Source organism: Triplophysa rosa, linkage group LG8, assembly GCF_024868665.1.
Source record: "Triplophysa rosa linkage group LG8, Trosa_1v2, whole genome shotgun sequence".
Classification (NCBI taxonomy): Eukaryota; Metazoa; Chordata; class Actinopteri; order Cypriniformes; family Nemacheilidae; genus Triplophysa; species Triplophysa rosa.
Genome location: NC_079897.1, coordinates 18,433,952 through 18,456,335, shown reverse-complemented (window position 1 = coordinate 18,456,335; position 22,384 = coordinate 18,433,952). Strand labels below are relative to the sequence as shown.

Genomic DNA, 22,384 nt, shown 5'->3' with positions numbered 1-22,384 from the left:
GAAAATTTCAGTATGTGCAAAGACCTTAAGACTTTTCTACATTTATATAACTCTTTTCAAACAACTTTAATGATGAACACGCGTACTCCAGATGCGTCGCGCGTATATACTGTATAATAATGCTGACTTTGTGTGTTTAGAGATGATTGTTGTTACATTGCTGCAGAACATAATGGATTGGGAAATAATAGAAAAATCTGGTGTATGATGCTGTCATGTGGGTAAAGGAGGAATGTGAATACAATTGTATACCAAAATGACTTGCGTTTTTTACGAGTCTCATGAGTCACGAGTCCAAGTCAAGTCTCGAGTCAGCCGTCCATGAGTCCAAGTCAAGTCGCAAGTATCTGTTTTTGCGACTGGAGTGCGACTCGAGTCCAAGTCACGGACTCGAGTTTCCATCTATGCAGTATACAGACATAATAACAGTGTGTATGAGTGGACGTTCTGTAGCTTGTATTATAGTGTGATAAAAATAACATGTCTTCCTGTGTCTATTGATAGATTATTTATTCATATATTTAATTATGTGTGGTGCTATGTGATTAGCTGTGATCAGGAGTGTATTTTTTTGTGACAGAAGGAAAAGGAGCATGTCTTGCCAGATGGCAAGAAGGCCTTTGTTAAAATTTAGCCCTGATCTTGTAGGCCTGCCTTAATACGCAGTCTTATTAGAAGGCAGAAATGGACGTAAACAGAGAGAAAACATTTCTAACAAAATTGCAGACATGCAAAAATGCAGTACCTTCATTTGTATCTTATTGTATCATATGTGCAGCATGTATTATATAAAGGCTTATGTTATTGTACAGTTACATACACAGGCACACACGGTTATTTTCACAGGTATTGTACTCCTTTTAGCTGTTAAACACATATAAACTGAGATTTTGCAGTACTGCTCATATTCATGATCATTTGTTGTTGTTTGGCATTGAAAATGTTTCCTTTTTTATTTTGTGTGTTAAAATATGCTTGTCTGAGGAGCCAGCAGAAAATTATGTTCTTAAAATAGTAAAAATAATTTTGGAAGAACTGCTTTTTATCTGCATACAGACAGTTTTGCATTTCAGTCGTGTTTTAAAAGTATCCTTAATTTATAATTTATGTGTCTGTGCGTGTTCCCAAAAGTATACTGACTGAATTTGGAGGTTATCAGTAAAGATATGATTGGTCCAGGTATATCTTGAACTTTTACTTTTCTTCAGAAGGTAAACACCAGAGTTCGTTTCAATTAAGGTTACATTGTTTTTTAAGTGTAGAAGTCTGTGTTTACATTTGTTTATAAGGATATGCAGGACATCCAGGGAGACCATTAATAATGGTCCATTAACAATATGTTTAGTCATTGTGACAGTCTTGACAGTAATCACAAAGCATGTGTCTGAATCAAAGAGTGTATTTGTTTTTAATTAGTGATGTCAAAAACAAAACGACACAGTCTTGGGATATTTTTTTCTTCCAAATATTATAACAAAAGTAACGTGTTCTCTAAACTAAGCTAAGATGTGCAAGTTAAAATGCGAATATACTAAAAATAATATTACTTTATTAAGAGAGACATTATCTTTATATCACTGTGTTTAAATGATTAAACTGCAGAATTGCAGTTGCTTTTTTCCAAGGTCGTATTTATTAATTGTTTATCATTGTAACAACTCCAAACATTCTGCGTTTAATTTGATCACTCTTACTGAATCCACAGTGCAAACACAGATGTACAACTCACTCCAGATGTTACAAACACAACATATCTTTTTAAATTATTATTTTTAAATGCAGGCTATTTTATTTGAAATGCAATAGGGTTGTACTGTTACTTATTACAGAGCAGTTACTGTAAACATCAGTTTTCTGGTTGCATATTTTGTTAATTTATACAACTCTAAACAGTGTTTGCTTTTAATTCTTTCTGAAAGCTACAGTACAGGTAATATTTTTACTTAAACATTAAACCATCCCTTTAATTATTTATCGAAAATGTTTTTGATGAACTATAGAATTTTTGTTATATGTTTGGAATTTATAATAGGTCTCTGTCGTGTTTGAGCTTAGGACCATACATGTATGTGTAAGGTTGCCATCTGTCGCATGTTTATTTTGCAATGCATCTAAAACCTATATCCAAGAATCATGTCTCCCCTTTAATCTTTCTATATGCGTAATGTCATTTGAACTCTCTCTGTTTTTTTACGCTCACCCTCCTAGTCTTTTCGACTCTTTTTCCTCACCTGTTTCTCTCTTTATATCTCTCTCTCTCATTCTGTGGTGCAGTGCAGAAGTATCTCAGTTTTCCCTCTGATCATAGTGTTCTCGGGAATGTCAGCCGTCTCCCCTCATGTAGAAGGTTTCTCCATGACACACACATAAATTTAAAGATAACGTAGAAAATGCAAAATTTGTGATTTCTATATTTAAGTGCCATTTTTCATAATATACGCTTCATGCTTGTATTTATTGAATGTATGATTTCAATGCTTTATCTCAGGGGAAATCAGAAGATTTAATAAATGTATTCTAGACGTACACATACATTAGCATAAGAGCCCCCATCCCTAGCTGTAATCTCTTACTGCATGGTCGGTTTCAGTTTTTCAATAGGATAGTGCTGCCCCCATGTGAATAGAGTGTGGCATTACAAACACAGAAGAGAGGGACAGTTTCATAACTACAGTACATATTCTTTTCCTCAGTAGTGCATTTCATGCATCTGGGTAAGAATCTATCAGACTTTGTGAAGCAGAAAAGAAAGAACAGGACACAGATGGATTAGATGGATTGGTTAGGCACCATTCTTCATTTCTATTATCCTCCATATGTCCTTTGGAAAGTAGCTGGAATACTGGTACTGACAGATGGCAGCAGTGATATAAATATCTTACAAAAGGCCAGTGTGTGTGTGTGTGTGTGGGGATGGTACCATGGCCAGTGGTCACCAAACTGGCATGAGTAACATTACCCATAAACTGTTACCATGGCAACAGGGAGTAGGCTTTGAGATTATGTTTTAATTACGTAAAAACAATGGTTAAACGAGAGAGGGACGGGGTTTTGAGGATGGGGCGTGCAGTATTAACCCTGTATCACACTGGGCCTAACCCATCTCTACAAGAGAGAACTGTCGCTTTTAACAAATTTTAATATTTGAATAATTTTACTGACTTTGTTCATTTATTTAGGCTTACGTTGAATTAATTTAAAGCTCAAAGTGGTGCATGATATAATATTTTTCAGTCATTTTAAATCGGATCAGCATTGAAAGAGTTAAGAACTTGTTTACTATAATCATACTCTGAGCTGGTGGTTCTCAGCCACCCCCTATTGGCTGTTGCCACGAGCTCAGCGCAAGCTCAGTGGCTGAGATAGAAGTAAGCCCCTCCCATTGACAATGACATTGTGTTCTATGGAGAAGACATGTATCTTGACACAATCTTCTCTCAGTTTAATGTCTGTGGATTTCACTACACGAGCTGAGGGCGAGTAAATGTGTGCACGCAGAATCACTCACGCCCTTCACGATCCGTCTTACTTAATCTATTCGAAGATTTTCTGTCTTTCTATTATCATCTTCCCACATATAGTGAGTGGGGCCCTGTTTTCGCAACTTTCACAACTCCCTCCTCCCCTCCTCTCGATAGAATGACTCTTGTTCTATTTTTACACCCCTGACTTGCACACTTTCCCCTTCCCACCCATTTTCCCTCGCTTTTCTCAAACATTCCAGAGCCAGTCATTTTTATTCACCCACTCTGGTTGTCTTTTTGTACAGTTCCTAGTTTTTGCTGAGATATAATAATAATATGTGGTCAGGTTGGTCGCTGTGTTACTACAGCTTGGCCACATTGTCTTTTTTTCTGTCTCTCTCTTTCTTTCTGACACACACAAATCTTCCTCATTGTAGCGTGACTGTTTGTGAGGGGACTGTCTGATACTGGGTACAGGGCCAATACCCCTCTGCCCCATACAAACAAACTAGTCACTGAGCTCTCTCATGCTCAGCGCACACACATAAACCTACTCACAGACACACTGACACTCATATGCGCTGTGAGCATGCCTCTGTCAAGCTGGCTGAGAGCTGCATGCACTGATAATAGTGGTTTTGGACAGTCAACTTTCTCTGCGATATCATCACTGTTAAAGTAATAACATTAATAAATAGTCAAAGGTAAACAGAGAAAGATGGGGGGAACTCACAATGTTGTTTGAAGGACAAATTGAACACTTTGTCCCAGCATCCTCCTCCCCTTTTTACTTAATTTGGCTTTGTTTATAGCCAGTTTGTTAGATGTTTGTGGCTTTATCAACAGCCGCATGGTCTCCAAAAAACTAGTAAAGACAAATCTTATTTGTGTTCTGTTTCATTCACCACCAAGCTTTAAAGACCAAGGAATGAAAAAGCCCCCACTTTTCCGTTCCTGGGGAGCAGTGTAGCTGTCAGGTGTTCATAGCGTTAGGTTATGTGATCTAAAAGAGTTGGTAAAATGTGCAGTACAGTTGAGATTATAATGTATTTGTTGGCATTTCTTGGTAATGTTGGCCTCAAATCGTGATTATCATGAATACAATATATGTGGCATTAGTATGAAAAGCTGCTTTAAAAGAGGAAATGGTTGGTTTACTGAAAATTACTTGCATTAGTTAGATAAAGACATTGCTGTGTGCTTTGTCTAATGTAGTAACAGTAAATCTGTAACATTAACATTTTTTTATTACTGACAAATGTTTGTATGTGTGCGTAAGTTGTATTTAAATGAATCACATCTTTACATTTTTAAAACTTTTTTAACCTAAAATTTGTTTTCCTTGTATTTATATGTCTTTACTGTGGGTTACAAATAACCATTTTAAGAGTATTAGACGAAAAAGTTTAAAGGAGTAATTCACCCAAAAATGATATAGGGTCATGAATTACCAACCCCATCCCCTGTAATAATAATAAATAATAAAGTCATGATAGATAAATAATAAATACTATGGTAGTCAATAGTGGCTCAGAACTGTCAGTTGATAACATTCTTTCAAATATCTTCCTTTGTGTTCAACAGAACAAAGAAATGTATACAGGTTTGAAACAAGCTTTAAAGTCCCAGTGAAATTAAAAATGACAATTCTTATTTTGTTATAAAATATTGCAGCGTTTATAGTAAATAGCTTATCAATGTGGGTCGTTTTATTTTTAAAATTCATGTACCCTCATAATCTTCAATTAAAATCTGAAAATGCACTTCCGCCTTGAAATGACTATCCATCTCAAATGATGTAAATTAGACGGCTTGGCCGGAGCATCCATTAACTCCTCCCCTTCAACTGTCAGTCTGCTGCCAGTTTCATTTCAAAATCAATGCAACAGCTGTTTTTACACATCAAATCAATTCGCAGTGAAAAACGCAAGCCACGCCCACTAATTTTATCCTTTGAAAATCCTTTTCACTCGGAAATGTGTCAGAATACGGAAGTAAAAACGTTCGCAACTTCCGGTTCACGGGGACTTTAAGGATTATTTTTACATGTATGTATTTGACTGACACTTACAGTGCATTCAATCTCTACATTTTTAGCAGTATGTGTATGTGTTGCTCATGCCCCCACTTCTCTCAAATGTGCTCAAATTATAAACATTTTAAACTGTCATGATAGAAGTTTGACGAAGTGGATTTGAAGATGTCTTGTATGGCCTATAGTCCTATTAATTTGTGTGCTTAATCCATCCCAAAATAACTCAGCCTTTGTAACCCATAATAGACGCAAAGATATAAAAAGTACCTGATATGACACGCTGTGCTTTTTGGCAAGTACAGTAGCGCAGCAGCTCAACGTCACAGTGGAACAAAATCACAAGAACCCACGTAAAGTCATGCCCCAGATTCTTTGTTATATACAGGTGCTGGTCATATAATTAGAATATCATCAAAAAGTTGATTTATTTCACTAATTCCATTCAAAAAGTGAAACTTGTATATTATATCCATTCATTACACACAGACTGATATATTTCAAAAGTTTATTTCTTTTAATTTGATGATTATAACTGACAACTAATGAAAATCCCAAATTCAGTATCTCAGATAATTAGAATATTACTTAAGACCAATACAAAGAAAGGATTTTTAGAAATCTTGGCCAACTGAAAAGTATGAACATGAAAAGTATGAGCATGTACAGCACTCAATACTTAGTCGGGGCTCCTTTTGCCAGAATTACTGCAGCAATGCGGCGTGGCATGGAGTCGATCAGTCTGTGGCACTGCTCAGGTGTTATGAGAGCCCAGGTTGCTCTGATAGTGGCCTTCAGCTCTTCTGCATTGTTGGGTCTGCCATATCGCATCTTCCTCTTCACAATACCCCATAAAGTTAAGGTCAGGCGAGTTTGCTGGCCAATTAAGAACAGGGATACCATGGTCCTTAAACCAGTTACTGGTAGCTTTGGCACTGTGTGCAGGTGTCAAGTCCTGTTGGAAAATGAAATCTGCATCTCCATAAAGTTGGTCAGCAGCAGGAAGCATCAGAAGCGTCTCGCCTGGGCTAAAGACAAAAAGGACTGGACTGCTGCTGAGTGGTCCAAAGTTATGTTCTCTGATGAAAGTAAATATTGCATTTCCTTTGGAAATCAGGGTCCCAGAGTCTGGAGGAAGAGAGGACAGGCACAGAATCCACGTTGCTTGAGGTCCAGTGTAAAGTTTCCACAGTCAGTGATGGTTTGGGGTGCCATGTCATCTGCTGGTGTTGGTCCACTGTGTTTTCTGAGGTCCAAGGTCAACGCAGCCGTATACCAGGAAGTTTTAGAGCACTTCATGCTTCCTGCTGCTGACCAACTTTATGAAGATGCAGATTTCATTTTCCAACAGGACTTGGCACCTGCACACAGTGCCAAAGCTACCAGTACCTGGTTTAAGGACCATGGTATCCCTGTTCTTAATTGGCCAGCAAACTCACCTGACCTTAACCCCATAGAAAATCTATGGGGTATTGTGAAGAGGAAGATGCGATATGTCAGACCCAACAATGCAGAAGAGCTGAAGGCCACTATCAGAGCAACCTGGGCTCTCATAACACCTGAGCAGTGCCACAGACTGATCTACTCCATGCCATGCCGCATTGCTGCAGTAATTCAGGCAAAAGGAGCCCCAACTAAGTATTGAGTGCTGTACATGCTCATACTTTTCATGTTAATACTTTTCAGTTGGCCAAGATTTCTAAAAATCCTTTCTTTGTATTGGTCTTAAGTAATATTCTAATTTTCTGAGATACTGAATTTGGGATTTTCATTAGTTGTCAGTTATAATCATCAAATTAAAAGAAATAAACTTTTGAAATATACCAGTCTGTGTGTAATGAATGGATATAATATACAAGTTTCACTTTTTGAATGGAATTAGTGAAATAAATCAACTTTTTGATGATATTCTAATTATATGACCAGCACCTGTATGCATGAGCTCGATTTCAGCCGTATAGCCAATAAAATGACGAAAAGCGAAGCAGGATTTGCATATGACTGACATTCCAACGCTCGCTTGGACCAATCAGCGCAGCGGATTGTCTTACGATAGGCTGCGTCGTAGACCAATGCAAGAAAGCATTCGGAGAGTAAAAGGCGGGTCACGGGCTGGGCGAGGTTGACTCGCTGATAGAACGAAAGAGGGCAGCCTACTATACAACAGGAGGAAGAGGGAGGGGAAGAGAAAGAGAAAGAAAGGCTTTGCGAAACAAGTGGGGAGCGAGAACTCGAGGGAAGAGTCGTGGCCAATTGAATGGTGTTATGATACAACGACGTTTCTACTACGAACACCTACTAAGCGAGCTGGGAGGAGCACGTACGGCGCCGCGGGTCGCCTCGGATCGGTAAAGTGACCCTGCTGCAGGAGAACCGCACTGGACTTTACGGGCTATTTTTACAATTCAGAGCCGTCATTTCATCACAACAGCATTGTGCCGGATCATCTCTATCCAGCTTTTCTTCTCCGTTTTGTATTTACCCCCGTTGCCCGTAGTGGGTTAGTACTCGGCGGGGTCGGACCGTCTCGCGCAGTCATCTATTAGAGCATTTTTATTTAGACTTGTTTTATCATCGTGTCAGAGCTGAAGGCGAGGTGTTTAGTGGTCGATTAAGCCTTTTGGATGAGATTTATTGAGGCTGGGGTGTGCGCGAGGGAGGGGGTGTCGGAGAAGGCATTTAAAAAGAGAAGTCCCAGCGTTGGTTTAACTTCAGTTTGAACCCAAACGTGCTTCATGTTCTCGCAAGATTATTTAATCATATTTAGTATAGCAAAATTGTAATGTAAGATAAAGGGAAGAAACACAAAAAGATGCTCATTGAGTTTAGGAATACATGTTTATCGTGCGGTTGTACAATCTACAGTGGCTCCATTTTCTTTGATATAATATGATGGGCTGCTATCTTGGATATAGTCTTTTGCAGTGAAATTAGGTGGGAAGTAGTGTTTTTAACACACCATATTAAACACCATAACGGAAATAAAATATTGTTTCTGTACACCTCATAATTACAGATACAGTGTTACAACACTGTAACAAATGATTTTTGATCTGGAGCATTGCACAGGCGGACATCGTTGTTTGGGTTTTACGTAGGTTGTCTTCTTCATCTTCATTAGTAGTGGCAGACGCGGATCGATTGTTCACCTTTTTAACCTGTTTGTTTTCCGTGAAGTGTTACAGTTTTAAACCGTGACATGAGGACAGATTTCGTGGTAGCTCTCGGCGGTGCGGATGCGAGACCAGGGGCGTTCCCGAGGGGACGGACTCATCTGCAACTGTGCTGCTGAAACCAGGTCCGAATCTCCAATGCAGCCCCTAAACCATCCAAACAAAGTGGCAATATAAATTAAGTCCGGTTTTCGCTTGTATACTGGGCAGGATGCGATTACGCGTATGTCAATCATCAGAAGGGAAACCAGGCGTTGTACACCAAACTGATGCATTTAAATCTTATTTGAAACAGGATGTGGATCTGATAATGTCGTTCAGTGACAGCCAAGATAGAACGATAGCGACCACGTGAAAAAGACAGATGTATTACATGTGGCCTTTTATTGATCATTTGATACGTATTATTTTCTTGGCCGATGGTTAATTTTTGGATCTAGAAAGTCGCTTCCGATGTGTGTCGCAACCCAAAGAGTAACTTAGATTACACTCGCACTGCGGTGTGGTAGCATTCTCTGTTCAACACGCGCAATTGACCATGCTAACATGCTAATCTGGCAGATTTGGGCTTCCCATTTTCACGACGAATAACGGAAAACCCGTTTTCACGAGTTCATACATTTCTCACTTGATGTCAGTGTCGTGCTGTTATCTTTTTTTATAGCGGTTATATATATATATATATATATGTTGCCAAATGAATTATTAATCGTGCCGTTGTTTATGTAAACCCCCTGGGCTGAGGTGAGCTCAGGTCGCGGCTGTTGCACTACTCGAGTCCGAGGATGACCGAGAGGCCTATATAACCCCTTCATCGCCGCAGCCATCCGAAAATGTAAACAAGCTCAGACGTGAAGGGGGGTCAATCAGGACCAAAAACAAACTACATCATCCAAATGAAACCAAAGCCGTATCCGCCTATCGAACCACAACAGCGTGATCAGTGTGTATATTAACATTACTTGTGTACATTAAAGTGTTTTAAAACAAAGATCGTCATTTGTTTTTAATGTCGCGCGTTCTTGGAGGTGCGGTTCATGATAGCACACTGTCATCTTTTTAACATAGTCTGAGCCAATAAATCTGAGAAAACACACAGAACTGTTAAAAAAAACTCAAGAATAATGTAAATGCATAACGGGCACTGAAAGGCAGAACATTTGGTACCAACGTGTAGAAACTAGTAGAAGGATATTGGCAGCATCGATTATGGCATCTTATTTTCATCGCTGGACTCAACATCACCTGTCTGGGAAAAGCATGATGTGGATACTTCATTTGTGATCGCAAGAACTTGTCGTAATTCATATCAGACGAACATTTGAAACAGTACAACTATTTAATGGACCAACTACACGTTTGTGAACATTTTCTGTGAAAAAAGTCAGCAAGGATCATTCTCAATCATGTTTTCATCGGAAAGCCCGCAGTATCTTCGCCAAGGACTCAGCATGTTTGGTCAGTCTTTATTGCTCAATTTGTCTTATTTATAGGTAAAAACGAGCTCTCTTGTAACCGTAATCTAATATTATTGAATTGTGTCTATGTAGTTGTAATGGTGTCTTAAAGTGCATGAAAATATTGTTCGAGAGTCACATAAATCATTCGTTTGGCTCAAGAATACCTACAAAAATACCATTGTCGCAGGAACATGTTCGTGGGTTTACTGTATTCTTGTTAAAGTAGTGATGTTAGGAGGGTTTTGATGAATTCTGTCTGTTTATACTTGTTTGTAACGGATGACACCCCTGAAATAATATTGTGCTCCAGCAACATTGTTGTAACATTTAGTCGTTTTAATAAGATGGCATTCATAAACAACCACAGACTTCATTTTGTGAAGATGCCATTCAGTTCATGTGTGATATGTTTCGGTCTCCTTTATCTTAAAATTATGATTGTTTCCCTCTTTCATCTTTTGATGACTTAATAGCATTAATGTATTATAGAATTTGACAAAGCAATGTCAACGTTTTTGTGTGTTTTTATTAAAATGTTTATACTTATGTATAGCTTAATATTTTTGCTATATGCCGCTAGTCATTTATGTAGCTTGTTGGTTTTGTTGTATAGGTTTTTTATTGGTGTTGTTGATGTTGTTCATTGGTGTTAATGTTGCCTTAAATGACTGCTGTGTTTTTTTTTTCTGTAGTGTGGACTAATGTTGAGCCCAGATCGGTTCCAGTGTTTCCTTGGCATTCATTGGTCCCTTTCCTGGCACCCACCCAATCAGATCCATCAGCACTACCTGGTGAGGGCCAACAAACTGTCAGTCATCCACAGACAGCCTCTCTGAAAAAAGGTAAATTACTTTGCACCCATTGTCTGATTCCAAAATTAGCCTAAAGCTATTTGTCAACATTTGGGTTAGATTACAGAAAATATTTTTATTCTATATTAAAAACATTTAGAAGCATTTTTCCTGGAATAGTCCGAACCTTGTTATGTATTTGGTCTCCTCTCTCACATCTGCAGTGAGTCTCAGTAACTCTATCTGCTGTAATACAGCCATTACCCTTTCCAACGATTGACCCCAGGGGTTGCCAGATTGGAGGGGTTCAAAGATACTGTAATGAATAACACGGCTTTCTTTTTCAGAGTCTCAGAGTGGGTCAGTTCTGAAGGAGATTATAGAGGGAGCACCAGCAGCTTCCTCACGCCCCGCTCCCTCGGCCGATGAACTGCCCCTAGAGAGAGAGAAGGATGCGGAGAGGGAGAGACCCGACAGCGAAACAGAAAGTGACGTGGATGATCCGTGAGTGGTCTAGTGTGTGTGATGTGTCATTCTGTTTTAGTGTGTTTTGTTGCTCCGTGTAGAAAGAGCTGCATAATGACATCACACAGACAGAACAAAAGCATTCCACTTTCTCTTGTGTGTGAAGGATGGGAGCAAACCAGAGGCTTTTACATTAATGTCATCTGAATATATCTCTCTGATTCTCATTTACTCCCTAAAATATAAAAACGTATCCATTTTGTTATTATGAAGTACAATTCATTTTAAACGTGTATCACCCATTACTGTACTGTTTTTGCATTGGAATGTTACTGACATTTGTGAAGCATCCATCTTTTATATCGTATGGTGGATATTACAGATATATTAAAGCACTGTGCTTTCTGTATCGGGTGTAAGCTGCAAAGCAGTAGCACATCAGGCCAGTGCATTGCAGTTTTCAGTAATTGGCTCGGCTCTTTCTGCTGTATTGTTTCACTGCACAGTGAAGGGCCCTGAGGGTTTCTGTGAGTGAAATTGGTGGATCTTTTGGGCTTGTTTTTGGCCACAGCAGCGATACAGCCATTACAGTATAATAATTATCAGCTGAATAGTAGCAGAACAGTCCAGCACCACGATCATGTGCATTCAAGCAGAAATACATAATAGGCTGAATCTTAACAACATTTCTGAAATGAATTTAATGAAATAACAATAATAGGATGAAGTCATTCTCGTGGGCTTCGCGCTTGGAAAACCAGGCAGCTGTGATCGAGCGACAAATATGAAAATGCATTCTTTGTAGTCTTTGTAGAGCTACATGTTAGAGTCATTGAGTGAGTAGGTTTGTATCATCTATGAATAAATAAACGTATATGTACTCAAGACTACATCAATGTGTGCATTAAAGAGAAGAGTGCGTGTGAGAAAGAATATAGCTTTTTGTAAGTAAAGAACAGAGATTGAGAGAGCGAGCAAGCTGTTATGTATGATTAATAGATGTAGATGGCGATAACTTTATTGTGGCGATGATGAGAATCAGCAAGTTATATTATACAGTATATTATAGTTATATTATAATTATATTTTACTGATATTTGTACAGTATCATGATATACTAATATTAAGATATATGTGATCTTGTTTTTGGATTTTAGGACATCTGTCATTTTAATTTTTTGCAAAAACACTGAAATTGAACTAAAAAAAGTTAGCAGCTAAACATGAACAGTATTGTAAAACTTTGAAATCTAGATTTTCTGGCCCCTTAACCTTTGGTCACTTTTCAAAATCGATTATTTTGAAGCATTCTTTGACTTTCTTATTTACCTGCTTTCTGCCTGATTCTTCTTTTTATGAATGAAAACATGTAATCTTTCTCCAGGTTTTTCCCTGTTGTTCTTCCTGATCTGCCAATCTCTGCATCTCCTGGAAAGCGTAGATCTCAGTCCCTCAGTGCATTACCCAAAGATGACAAAACCAGTCCCGGCAAGGTACACATTTCCACATACAGTGTCATTCTCTGTAACAATGACACATCCACTCATTTTGTCTTACCCTCTACTTTTTACAGAGGGAAAAAGATCATATCCGAAGGCCCATGAACGCATTCATGATCTTCAGCAAGCGCCATCGTGCGCTGGTTCATCAGAGACACCCAAACCAGGACAACCGAACGGTCAGCAAGATACTTGGAGAATGGTGGTATGCACTGGGACCCAAAGAAAAACAAAAATACCACGATCTTGCATTTCAGGTTGGCAGAACCGTCTTACACTTGTTAGATGCATATTTAGACACAATAGTTTCCATTAAGCCTTTGCAATCTCTATCCCCATTAATATTCTCAGGTGAAGGAGGCACACTTCAAGGCACATCCTGATTGGAAGTGGTGTAATAAGGACAGAAAGAAATCCAGCAGTGAGGGGCGTGGTGTTCCAGGGGGCAAAGACATCCGTGAGCGAAGCATGTCAGAAACCACAGGTATGGAACGGACTAAGAAAGTTTATTACTGCACGCAATGCTAGTGTACTTGAGTATATTCTGTTTATAATATCTGAGTGTACATATAATATCAAATTCTTCCTTAAATGCTTTTGTAACTATTTCAGAACCTCCAAATGTTTCATTGGGGTCGGAGCTCAAAGGGGTGGGGCCTGGCATGGTGAGCGTGTCCGAGCGCGGTGGAGTTGAGGGACACGGTCAGCTCCCCCGTCCCCGTGCCTTCTCTCAGAGCGCCATGCATAATCTGGAGAGAAGCGAGAGAGGCAACCCACAAGCTCTGGCTGAGCTCGCACAGGTATTGGACAAACACTCACATAAGATGCATGATTACAAAGATTCACACCTGAACCACTGTTGTTGTTTTTGTAGATGTGTGGTGATGGGGGTCAGGTTTCTGGGCGGGGTGCTCTCTCTCAGTCGCAGAGGGGGGTGAGTGAAGACATGACAAGTGACGAAGAGCGTATGGTCATCTGTGAGGAAGAGGGAGATGATGATGTCATCGGTGAGTCATACTTCATCATCTCTGGTAGTTTTATTGGTCCTTAAATCTGTATGCTTTCTAAAAATAAGTGCTGATGTAATGCATGATGATAGCAGTGTGTAATTCTGGTTTTAATGGCTTTTATTGTACGTCATGTGTTACTCAGAGGACTCATACCCGGCAAGCTCCATTGACCTGAAGTGTAAGGAGAGGGTGACGGATAGCGACAGTGAAAATGGATCTGGAGATGAAGGAGAACGCAAGGTATCAGACTTGATGGCTGTTTGTTTATCTGTCTTATCTATTTAATCTTTGTTTTATAATAGGCTTGTTGCGATCTCCGGTGACACGCCTACCGATTACATCACTTGTCCACAGTGGCACCGACCACCACTGTCATTTTTAATTTTTACAGTAATAAATCACTTAGTTTAGTCAAAGATCAAACTACAGTTGCGGGGCTGCTGCATTCAGCATAACCGGAACAATTGTCGCGGCAAAGATCAGCAGCAAGAGTCAGATTTTATTCATCGTCTGAGGAGAGTGAAGTGTTGACTGACAAGACGATGGCGGAGGTTTTTCTGGCAAAGAACATATAGTAGAATATGTAAGCACTGTTGTCAAGAGCGGTTTAACTTTCTTTTTGTTCAAAATTTTCAAAAGCCAGTGCTTTGCCATTTATTTAACTTAAACGTTTTTCGTTTCGTATTCCTTTCTTATTTATTTATTTAACATAAAAGTTTTTCGTTTCGTATTCCTTTCTTATTTATTTATTTAACATAAATGTTTTTCATTTCGTATTCCTTTCTTATTCGTTTCTTATTTATTTAACATAAACGTTTTTTCGTTTCGTATTCCTTACTTATTTATTAAACATAAAAGTTTTTAGTTTTGTATTCCTTTCTTATTCGTTTCTTATTTATTTAACATAAACGTTTTTCGTTTCGTATTCCCTTCTTATTCCTTTCTTATTTATTTATTTATTTATTTGTTGCGCAATGTGTGCCATGATTGCTCAATTTGTTAATATAGGCAACTTATCTAATTTAAAGGTTTTTTATTTTTCGTGCTGTGATTATTCGTTTTGTAAGGTCTGTGTTTAATATAAGCAAATGTCATTGTACTTTTTTATAGTTTTGTGTGTTTTTATTAAGAAAGATATTGAACCCACCATTAATTCAAGCAATTGCCGTTTCTGAATTGCTGCTATTTTAAAACTGAAAGTAAAATGTATCATTCGCAGGGCCACATCTTCGACCACCCCACAGCAAACCCCCCACCCCCGGTGTCACCGGTACCACCGGTGTTTTTACATGTCGATTAACCGGTGGAAAAATTCCACCACCGCAACATCCCTATTTTACAACAGTGAATTGTTTAATGGAATAGAACACCCCAAAAATGTAATGGCATTAATATTTGTGTCACATGACTGATCACAGTGTTTATATTCACAATATATACTCAACTGCAAATGAAAAGCAGGCATGGTGATATTTGGAGAATTCGTTTTGAATTTTAATGAAAGTTAGACAGTAATATACCATAGGAGTGAGTAATTGATGACAAAAATGTATATTATTTCTTTACAAACCAAATAGCCTTGTAAAATTGTGACGTTTAGAACAATTTGTCTTCAGTAAACCTAGTAGAAAATTTCTTGTGGTACTTCAGCTTATTTCGTAAGTTAATTATTAATGAAGTTAACAAAAAGCTATTACATTTTTATTAACTGGTAAAGGATATGGATCGTTGCAAATGCCCATTGTCGCTGTCTTTTTTTAATTCTTCAGTTTTTCTTTCTTTCACTTTCACTCTTGTGCTGCATCAGAGAGTTTTTGCTCCAGTGATTTGCTCCTCGTCGTATGGTCCTGGCCATGGTCGCAGTGTGTCTCTGTCCTCCTACCCCACCTCCAGACGCTTCAGTGAGGCTCCCTTAAAGAGGAAGCGGATCATAGAAGGAGGTGATGGAGAACGAAGAGAAGGTGAAGGAAGTATGTCTCAGTCTCTCCCCCAGTACTCCGTGGGTCAGTCCATCCTGGTCAGTTCTGGCGGGGGGGTATCGTCAGTACTAGGTGCAGTGAGAGTAGCGTCCACCGTCGTCACCAACGTGGTGCGTCCCGTCATCAGCACGCCGGTGCCGATCGCCAGCAAATCCTGCAAATCCCACGACTGGAAACCCGCTCCACCCCAGACGCAACTTCTCATCGGACCCGGCACCGCAGGAAATGCGTTGACACCTGCTGCTGGAGGGGGTGGGTACTATTCCTCATCATCGCCCAGTCCTGTGAGTGCATCAGTGGGTCAAGGGGGACTGGTGACTAATCTAGTCTTGGGAGGCACGTTCCAAGCCCCGCCTGCTGTGCAGCTTGTCACGCCTCCGCAAAACTCCACCTCCCCTGCGTCGGCTTCACTTACTCATAGTAATGGTCCACTGCCCATGCTGCAGCCGCACATTCTGCCCTCTGCCTCATTAGTGCCCTCATCAGGCCAAAAACCGATAACACAGGTTCAGTACATTCTCCCTACCCTCTCAACCAACCATCCCAAGAGCCCCTCCCCTCAGCAGGCCAGTCAGCCAACCAGTATCTTCACCCTACCTACAGCTCTGCCCACTCATGCCTCCCTGGCCAATGGGAAGCAGTCAGGGTATGTCTCCAATCCTGCGTTGGGTGTGGTTAGCCCAGGAGCAAGAGGTGAGAATTCATATACTATCATAAATGTGTTGAACGCTTTATATTATTATGTGTTAAACAATTTTTCAATGTATTGTTGCTCAGAGCGTTTGGGTTATATGTGCTTACTGTTCTCTATAGTTGTGCTGTGCCAGATAAGAAAATGTGTGCAAGTCCCAATTGTTTTAACACTTGTCTTCTTTTTTTCTGCCTGCAGTGCAAACACAGTCACCAGTCTTGCAGGGCAAGATGCTGGTTCCCATGGCAACAGTGCGGGCTGCTCCTGCCCCTTCTCAGCAGTTTCCCTTGGTAGCCCCTCCTCTTCCTGTTCAGAATGGAGCACAGGCTGGAAGCAAGGTAAGATGTCAAACGCAAAACATAAAATTAACATTTGTGTGTAATTAAAGTGAAGTCTTATCTCTGCTTTCCATCCAGATCATTCAGATCGCTCCCATGCCTGTCGTCCAATCGCAACTACCCTCTGCCGGACCAGTGCAACCTGGGAGCCCGTTTTCTGTTACTATGGCAACTGCTACAGTGGTCACCCCAGGCTCTATCCCGTCTCAGACGGTGCTGCTACCGCCTCCACCTACAAGGTATAGCGAACACACAACAGGCATACTTATACTTACCTAGGAGCGCACACTAACCCTCCCTCACACAACTCCTAAACCACTGCACCACTAAAAAAATAACCCTGACTTGCTTCCCTGGCTCTGAATGCTGCTTGATGTTGTGAATATAATGTTCTCTCCCACAGAATCACTTATGTACAGTCCACTCCTGGGGTTCCCTCTCCTTTGCCATTAGTTCCCACAACAACAGGCTCCTCCTCTCAGACGGCTGCAGGAACGCCTGGATCGGCTTATGTACCATCGCCCCTGGCAACTTTTGCAGCCATTGCTCATCCAGGTCAGACTTTGGTGCAGCCACTGATCGCAGGTCAGTTTACTTTATGAACATTATTTTGATTTTGTTAACCATGTTTTCCACTTTCAAACACGATTTTTGATTTGATTTTCTAGGTCAGCCATCGCTGCTGGCCGCAGCCCAATCTCCCGGTGCCCCTCATGCGCCAGTCATCACCGCCATCTACACCCCCACAAGTGTAACTTTGGCTGCTGGTGTGGTGTCCATGGGCACGGTGTCACCCAGTGTTGTGTACCCAGTGTCTAGTCCTTCTAGCCTATCTCCCCACATCCTTCCTAAACACACCACAACAACAACCTCCGTGACATCTGTGACCTCAGATAGGCAGGGGAACGTGCCATCAAACTCTGAGCGTCAGTCGCACCAGGACCGGCAGCATCTGGACGGCATCTATCCACAGTCCTCTGACAGACAGCCAGAGAAGGTCTCTCTCTCTCAGACGGAGAAATCGTTCCAGGTCCCCAGTAAAACCAGCGGCTCATCTGCACCCCCACCAGGCTCCTCAGTGCCACTGCAGCCTGGGAGCCCTGCTCCCCTCTCTCATTCTGGTATGAGTGTACATGAAGGATAAACAAAAAGACAAACAGAGCTAAAGTTCTTTTCTTAATAATAAGTGATAGAATCTGTCTTCTCTCTTTCAACAGGCAGTGCTCCTGGGACTCCAAAACTGATCACAACAAGGCCTCTTCAGAAGGTGAAAGCCACAGTGGCCAACATCCCCGTGGGCAGCTATGATGGAGGAGGGAGAGGAAAAGAGAGGGACAGGGAGAAAGAGAGAGAACGAGAGAAGGATAAAGAGAGTGGGAGTCGATTCACATTTGACATAGACAAAGCAAGTGAGACGAACTCTCCTGCTGCCGTCCCACCGGAGGAGGGGACAGTGGAACGCACAGCCCACCCTGGAGTGGAGGGTGGTGCCACCAGCGGGCTTGGCAAAGAAGCAAACACCAAAGAGGTTAGGCCCTAACCTGACTGTATAGTCAACAATAAAATGGTTCAATATTAATTGAGTAGTTTTGAAATAACTGTATTTTGTTCATTTATATGTATTAGTATTTTTAGTATTAGTAATATTAGTATATTTTGTATTATTTATTAATCATTGTATGGGATAAAAAATATATGACATTTGTGAAGCCAGCTGTGAAAGAAAACATTTGTTACTCTTCTCACTTTTTCACTGACGCAGGCTGAATGGAAGGACTCCCGCCCTTCCTCTCCGTTACCTCCTCCCTCTGGATCAGATCCTGCCCCCCCTCAACCTCTCAGCGATAAAGATGCACCACCCACTAAAAAAGTCAAGGCCCGCCCTCCACCACTCAAACGCCCATTTGATTCTGTTGACAGGTGTGTTTCATGAAATATGACATTTTTATTGTTTTATCCTAACTCTGGATTTATTTTAATGACAAGAATCATATTGTGGAGTCTACTTATCTGAGTCTCAGACCACTAGTTAAAATGCCTCTGTTTTATATTTATTTCTAATTGGATGCACATTTTTTCCTTATCATATAATACCAATTTGAGTGGAAAGTTTAACTAAAAAAGCTATAACAAAACATTCCTTAGGGGGCGATCACATAGAACAGTGGTTCCCAACCTTTTTTTGTCTGAGACCCCCTTTTTCCCAAAAAATATTTTAGGGCCCACTACACATATCTAATGATATTATCGCTCTTGTAAGCTTGCAGCAAGGATGACAAAAAAATGTTGTTTACAAACAAACGGTATGTTTATTACTATAACCAGGTATGTTTATGCACAAATAATAGCCTATATATAATATTTAAAATACAATAACCAAATCATCAGTAGACCAGGAGGCCATTTGTAATTTAAAAATGTAAGCCTATAGGAGTAGCCTATAAATTGGCCTTATTTGAAATGCAATATCAAAAATATAAGTATTCATATTGGTGTGTAAGAAAAAAAGAATGAATATAGGCTATTACAAAATGACTGCTGTCTGGCACCTCAATACATGCATGTTATTTGTGGGGCTTTATCAATCAGTGTGAGGATTGCTGCTGTAGTGAGTAATAATTCGGTCAATGCTCATTTGATCTCATGAAATTATCCTAAGTTTCAAAAATATTGTTTGCCGTCGTCGTGAGCTCGTTACAAAACAAAACAAATAACGAACGTATGCGTGGAGTTGTGCCATTTTTGACACGTCGGTAGACTCGTCTATTTGAAGTGCGAAGTTATTACCACGAAGTCGCGCAGAAAGCTGACCCCTCACATCTTCTGACATTGCTAGGTACCACCGAAACAGCTGTCCTGTCAGTCAAGAATTATTGCGCGAGCGCTCTAGTTGCTGTTAAGTGTCATATTATCAGAAACTTTAAAAAGGATCAAGCAGAGGGTGCTTGCTCTGACCTTGCTCGGTTAACCCGCGACAGCCAACACAAGTTTCTCCTTCATCATTGCAGTCTACGGACGTTTCAAGCAACTGTAATGTTCTGTCACCACATCGGAAGGTCCGCCTCTCCTTTTATTCGATTGGACAATAGGAAAAAAGGCGCATGACGTCAAGCGCTTATCTGCTCAGAGTTGAGTTCTTTTCAAGTTCAGGTGCTCGGAGCGCTCCGCCAAAAAAACGCGAGGTGCAGCAGGCGACAAATACCTGAGGCGCCAGGCGCGCATAAGCAGTGTGCAAAACACTCTGCCAACTGAATTCAAAAGAGGCGCGTCTAACAGAAAAAAGTATCCCATTATTATTTGAAAATTTTTCAATAAAAATCTTGTGTGCTTTTTAGAATCAAGGAATCATACATTTTGTACAAAAAAAGGTGATTGATGCCTCACATTTGGTGACTTTAGCCCTATTCGCATGGGATTAGTATTACCAGGGGACCTCTAGTCATTTGTAATAATTGCAGAGGTTGTCTGTGATCTTAATCCTGTGCGAATCGGCCATGTCTGTTATTTGTAAAGTTAAAATTCCCCCACAAATTACCTACCATATTTTGACGAACACCGAGATCCTGTGATAATATTAGTACCGTGCGAATCGGCATCTCTGTAATTTGGCGGGGTCATTTATCATTTTTAAGGTTTAATCCACCGTTTGTGAATAATGGAGGCTGTTTTGATATTATGTAGGGTCATATTCATACCTCCCAACACTGTCGTTTTGGCTGGGAGTATCCTGTTTTGTTATTTCTCATGGAAACTCTTGCAACATTTGAGACCCGCGATCGTGGTGATCTTCTGTCCGGTTCGCGATCGCAGGTCTCAAATGCTAACAGGTACAGTTATATATCATTATACACCATCCAACTATAGGCTATACAAACTATACGCAAAGCCTTGCCATCACATCCGGGAAATAAGTCCGTAAATTTGAGGAAAATCACAGGCTTCACTTATCCCGTGCGACTGCGCCACATGAAATACAGATGTGGGGAGGTCATTTCTAAATCACACAAGGTCCCCGGATAATACTAATCCCGTGCGAATAGGGCTCTAGACAAAATAGTGCAAAAAGTGTTTTCTTTCTTCATTTTATATAATAAAATGTTAGACAAAAATCCTATATATACTGTTTAAATCCTAGATATTAAGTGTGGTTTTATGTGTACAGGGTCCTGTCAGACGTGTACTTTGAGGAGCGCTTTGCAGAGCTGCCTGAGTTCCGTCCAGAGGAGGTTCTGCCCTCTCCAACCCTGCAGAGTCTCGCCACCTCCCCGCGAGCCATATTGGGCAGCTACCGCAGAAAGAGAAAAAACTCCACCGGTGAGAGTAAAATTCCTTATAAATGATTCCTCTGTGTAGCTGTTCATGTTAAATAAAACAAAATAAAGTCCTGTCTTGTATGTATCAAAATAAAAACAATTAACAAACCCTACTGTATGCAGACCTGGACTCATCCACAGAAGATCCCGTCTCTCCTAAAAGGAAAAGCCGTCGCAGATCCAGCTGCAGTTCAGAGCCCAACACACCTAAAAGTGCTGCCAAGTGTGAGGGGGACATTTTCACCTTTGAAAGGCCAGGTAATGTTCTGTCCCCATCAAAACCTTTCAAAATTCATCTCTCATTGGCTGTCCCCACCTTCTCTTTCTGTCTTTATTTTCATGTCTTTCTTTCTCTCTGGTGCAGATGGAGAGGATATGCTGGGGGAGCTGGAGTTTGATAAGGTACCCTACTCCTCTCTTAGGAGGACTCTTGATCAAAGGAGAGCTCTTGTCATGCAGTTATTTCAAGAGCATGGATTCTTCCCCTCAGGTGATGCATATACTTGTGTAGCAGTGTAACTCGCACACAGCAGAATAATGACCCATTAAAGATCATTTTATTAAAAACAAATTGATGTTAGGGAACAATAGCATTCATTAGATCAAGACTTTTGGGGGTCGTGGACGATATCTGTTTAAAAAAACCTGAGGCAAGGTTATTACAATTTATTAAAAATATAATTATTAAAACTTAATTTTTTTTAAATCAAATAAAAAGAAGACCTAAACAAACTAGACAAACTGAAACTAAATGAAACTTAGAAATGTTGAGCCACTAAATTCATTAAGGGGGCTTATTTCGCGATAACAGCTGGCAGCTTGTTCATTATCCCGCTTATTACACTGCTACTTGCCACATGAGAAAAAACTGGACATGAAATTTTATTATGCCGTTTTAGGAAATGCCGTTTACTTTCAGTTTTAAGGTAAGAAACGACATTCAAATGTCACAAACAGGCAATTTGGTTTAATCACTTGTAAATATAATGTCATGTATGTTATCAAAAAAACCTGTCAAAATGATTTGAGGCATCCGGGCCAATCAGAACCAAGCATTTCAACGAGCCGTGTAATAACTGGAAATAAATAAAAACTAAACTAAATTAAACTAAAAATTAAAATAGTAATGAAACTACAGGTAAAAAATTAAATACTACAGTGTCTCTGGT

The 22,384-nt window shown here is 40.2% G+C and overlaps 1 protein-coding gene across 1 annotated transcript in view; it reads left to right on the top strand.

Moving 5' to 3' along the window:
* The window catches only part of cicb (capicua transcriptional repressor b), a 40,305-nt gene that overhangs the window by 15,544 nt on the left and 2,377 nt on the right, over positions 1–22,384 (top strand). The window contains exons 3-20 of the mRNA XM_057340812.1: positions 10,822–10,971; positions 11,268–11,424; positions 12,770–12,878; positions 12,959–13,141; positions 13,236–13,368; positions 13,497–13,684; positions 13,759–13,891; positions 14,037–14,134; positions 15,702–16,566; positions 16,763–16,902; positions 16,981–17,141; positions 17,306–17,487; positions 17,571–18,023; positions 18,120–18,430; positions 18,665–18,822; positions 21,065–21,216; positions 21,339–21,473; positions 21,580–21,705. Coding sequence (XP_057196795.1) covers positions 10,822–10,971; positions 11,268–11,424; positions 12,770–12,878; positions 12,959–13,141; positions 13,236–13,368; positions 13,497–13,684; positions 13,759–13,891; positions 14,037–14,134; positions 15,702–16,566; positions 16,763–16,902; positions 16,981–17,141; positions 17,306–17,487; positions 17,571–18,023; positions 18,120–18,430; positions 18,665–18,822; positions 21,065–21,216; positions 21,339–21,473; positions 21,580–21,705 — 3,834 coding nt within the window. The remainder of the gene's footprint in view (positions 1–10,821; positions 10,972–11,267; positions 11,425–12,769; positions 12,879–12,958; positions 13,142–13,235; positions 13,369–13,496; positions 13,685–13,758; positions 13,892–14,036; positions 14,135–15,701; positions 16,567–16,762; positions 16,903–16,980; positions 17,142–17,305; positions 17,488–17,570; positions 18,024–18,119; positions 18,431–18,664; positions 18,823–21,064; positions 21,217–21,338; positions 21,474–21,579; positions 21,706–22,384) is intronic.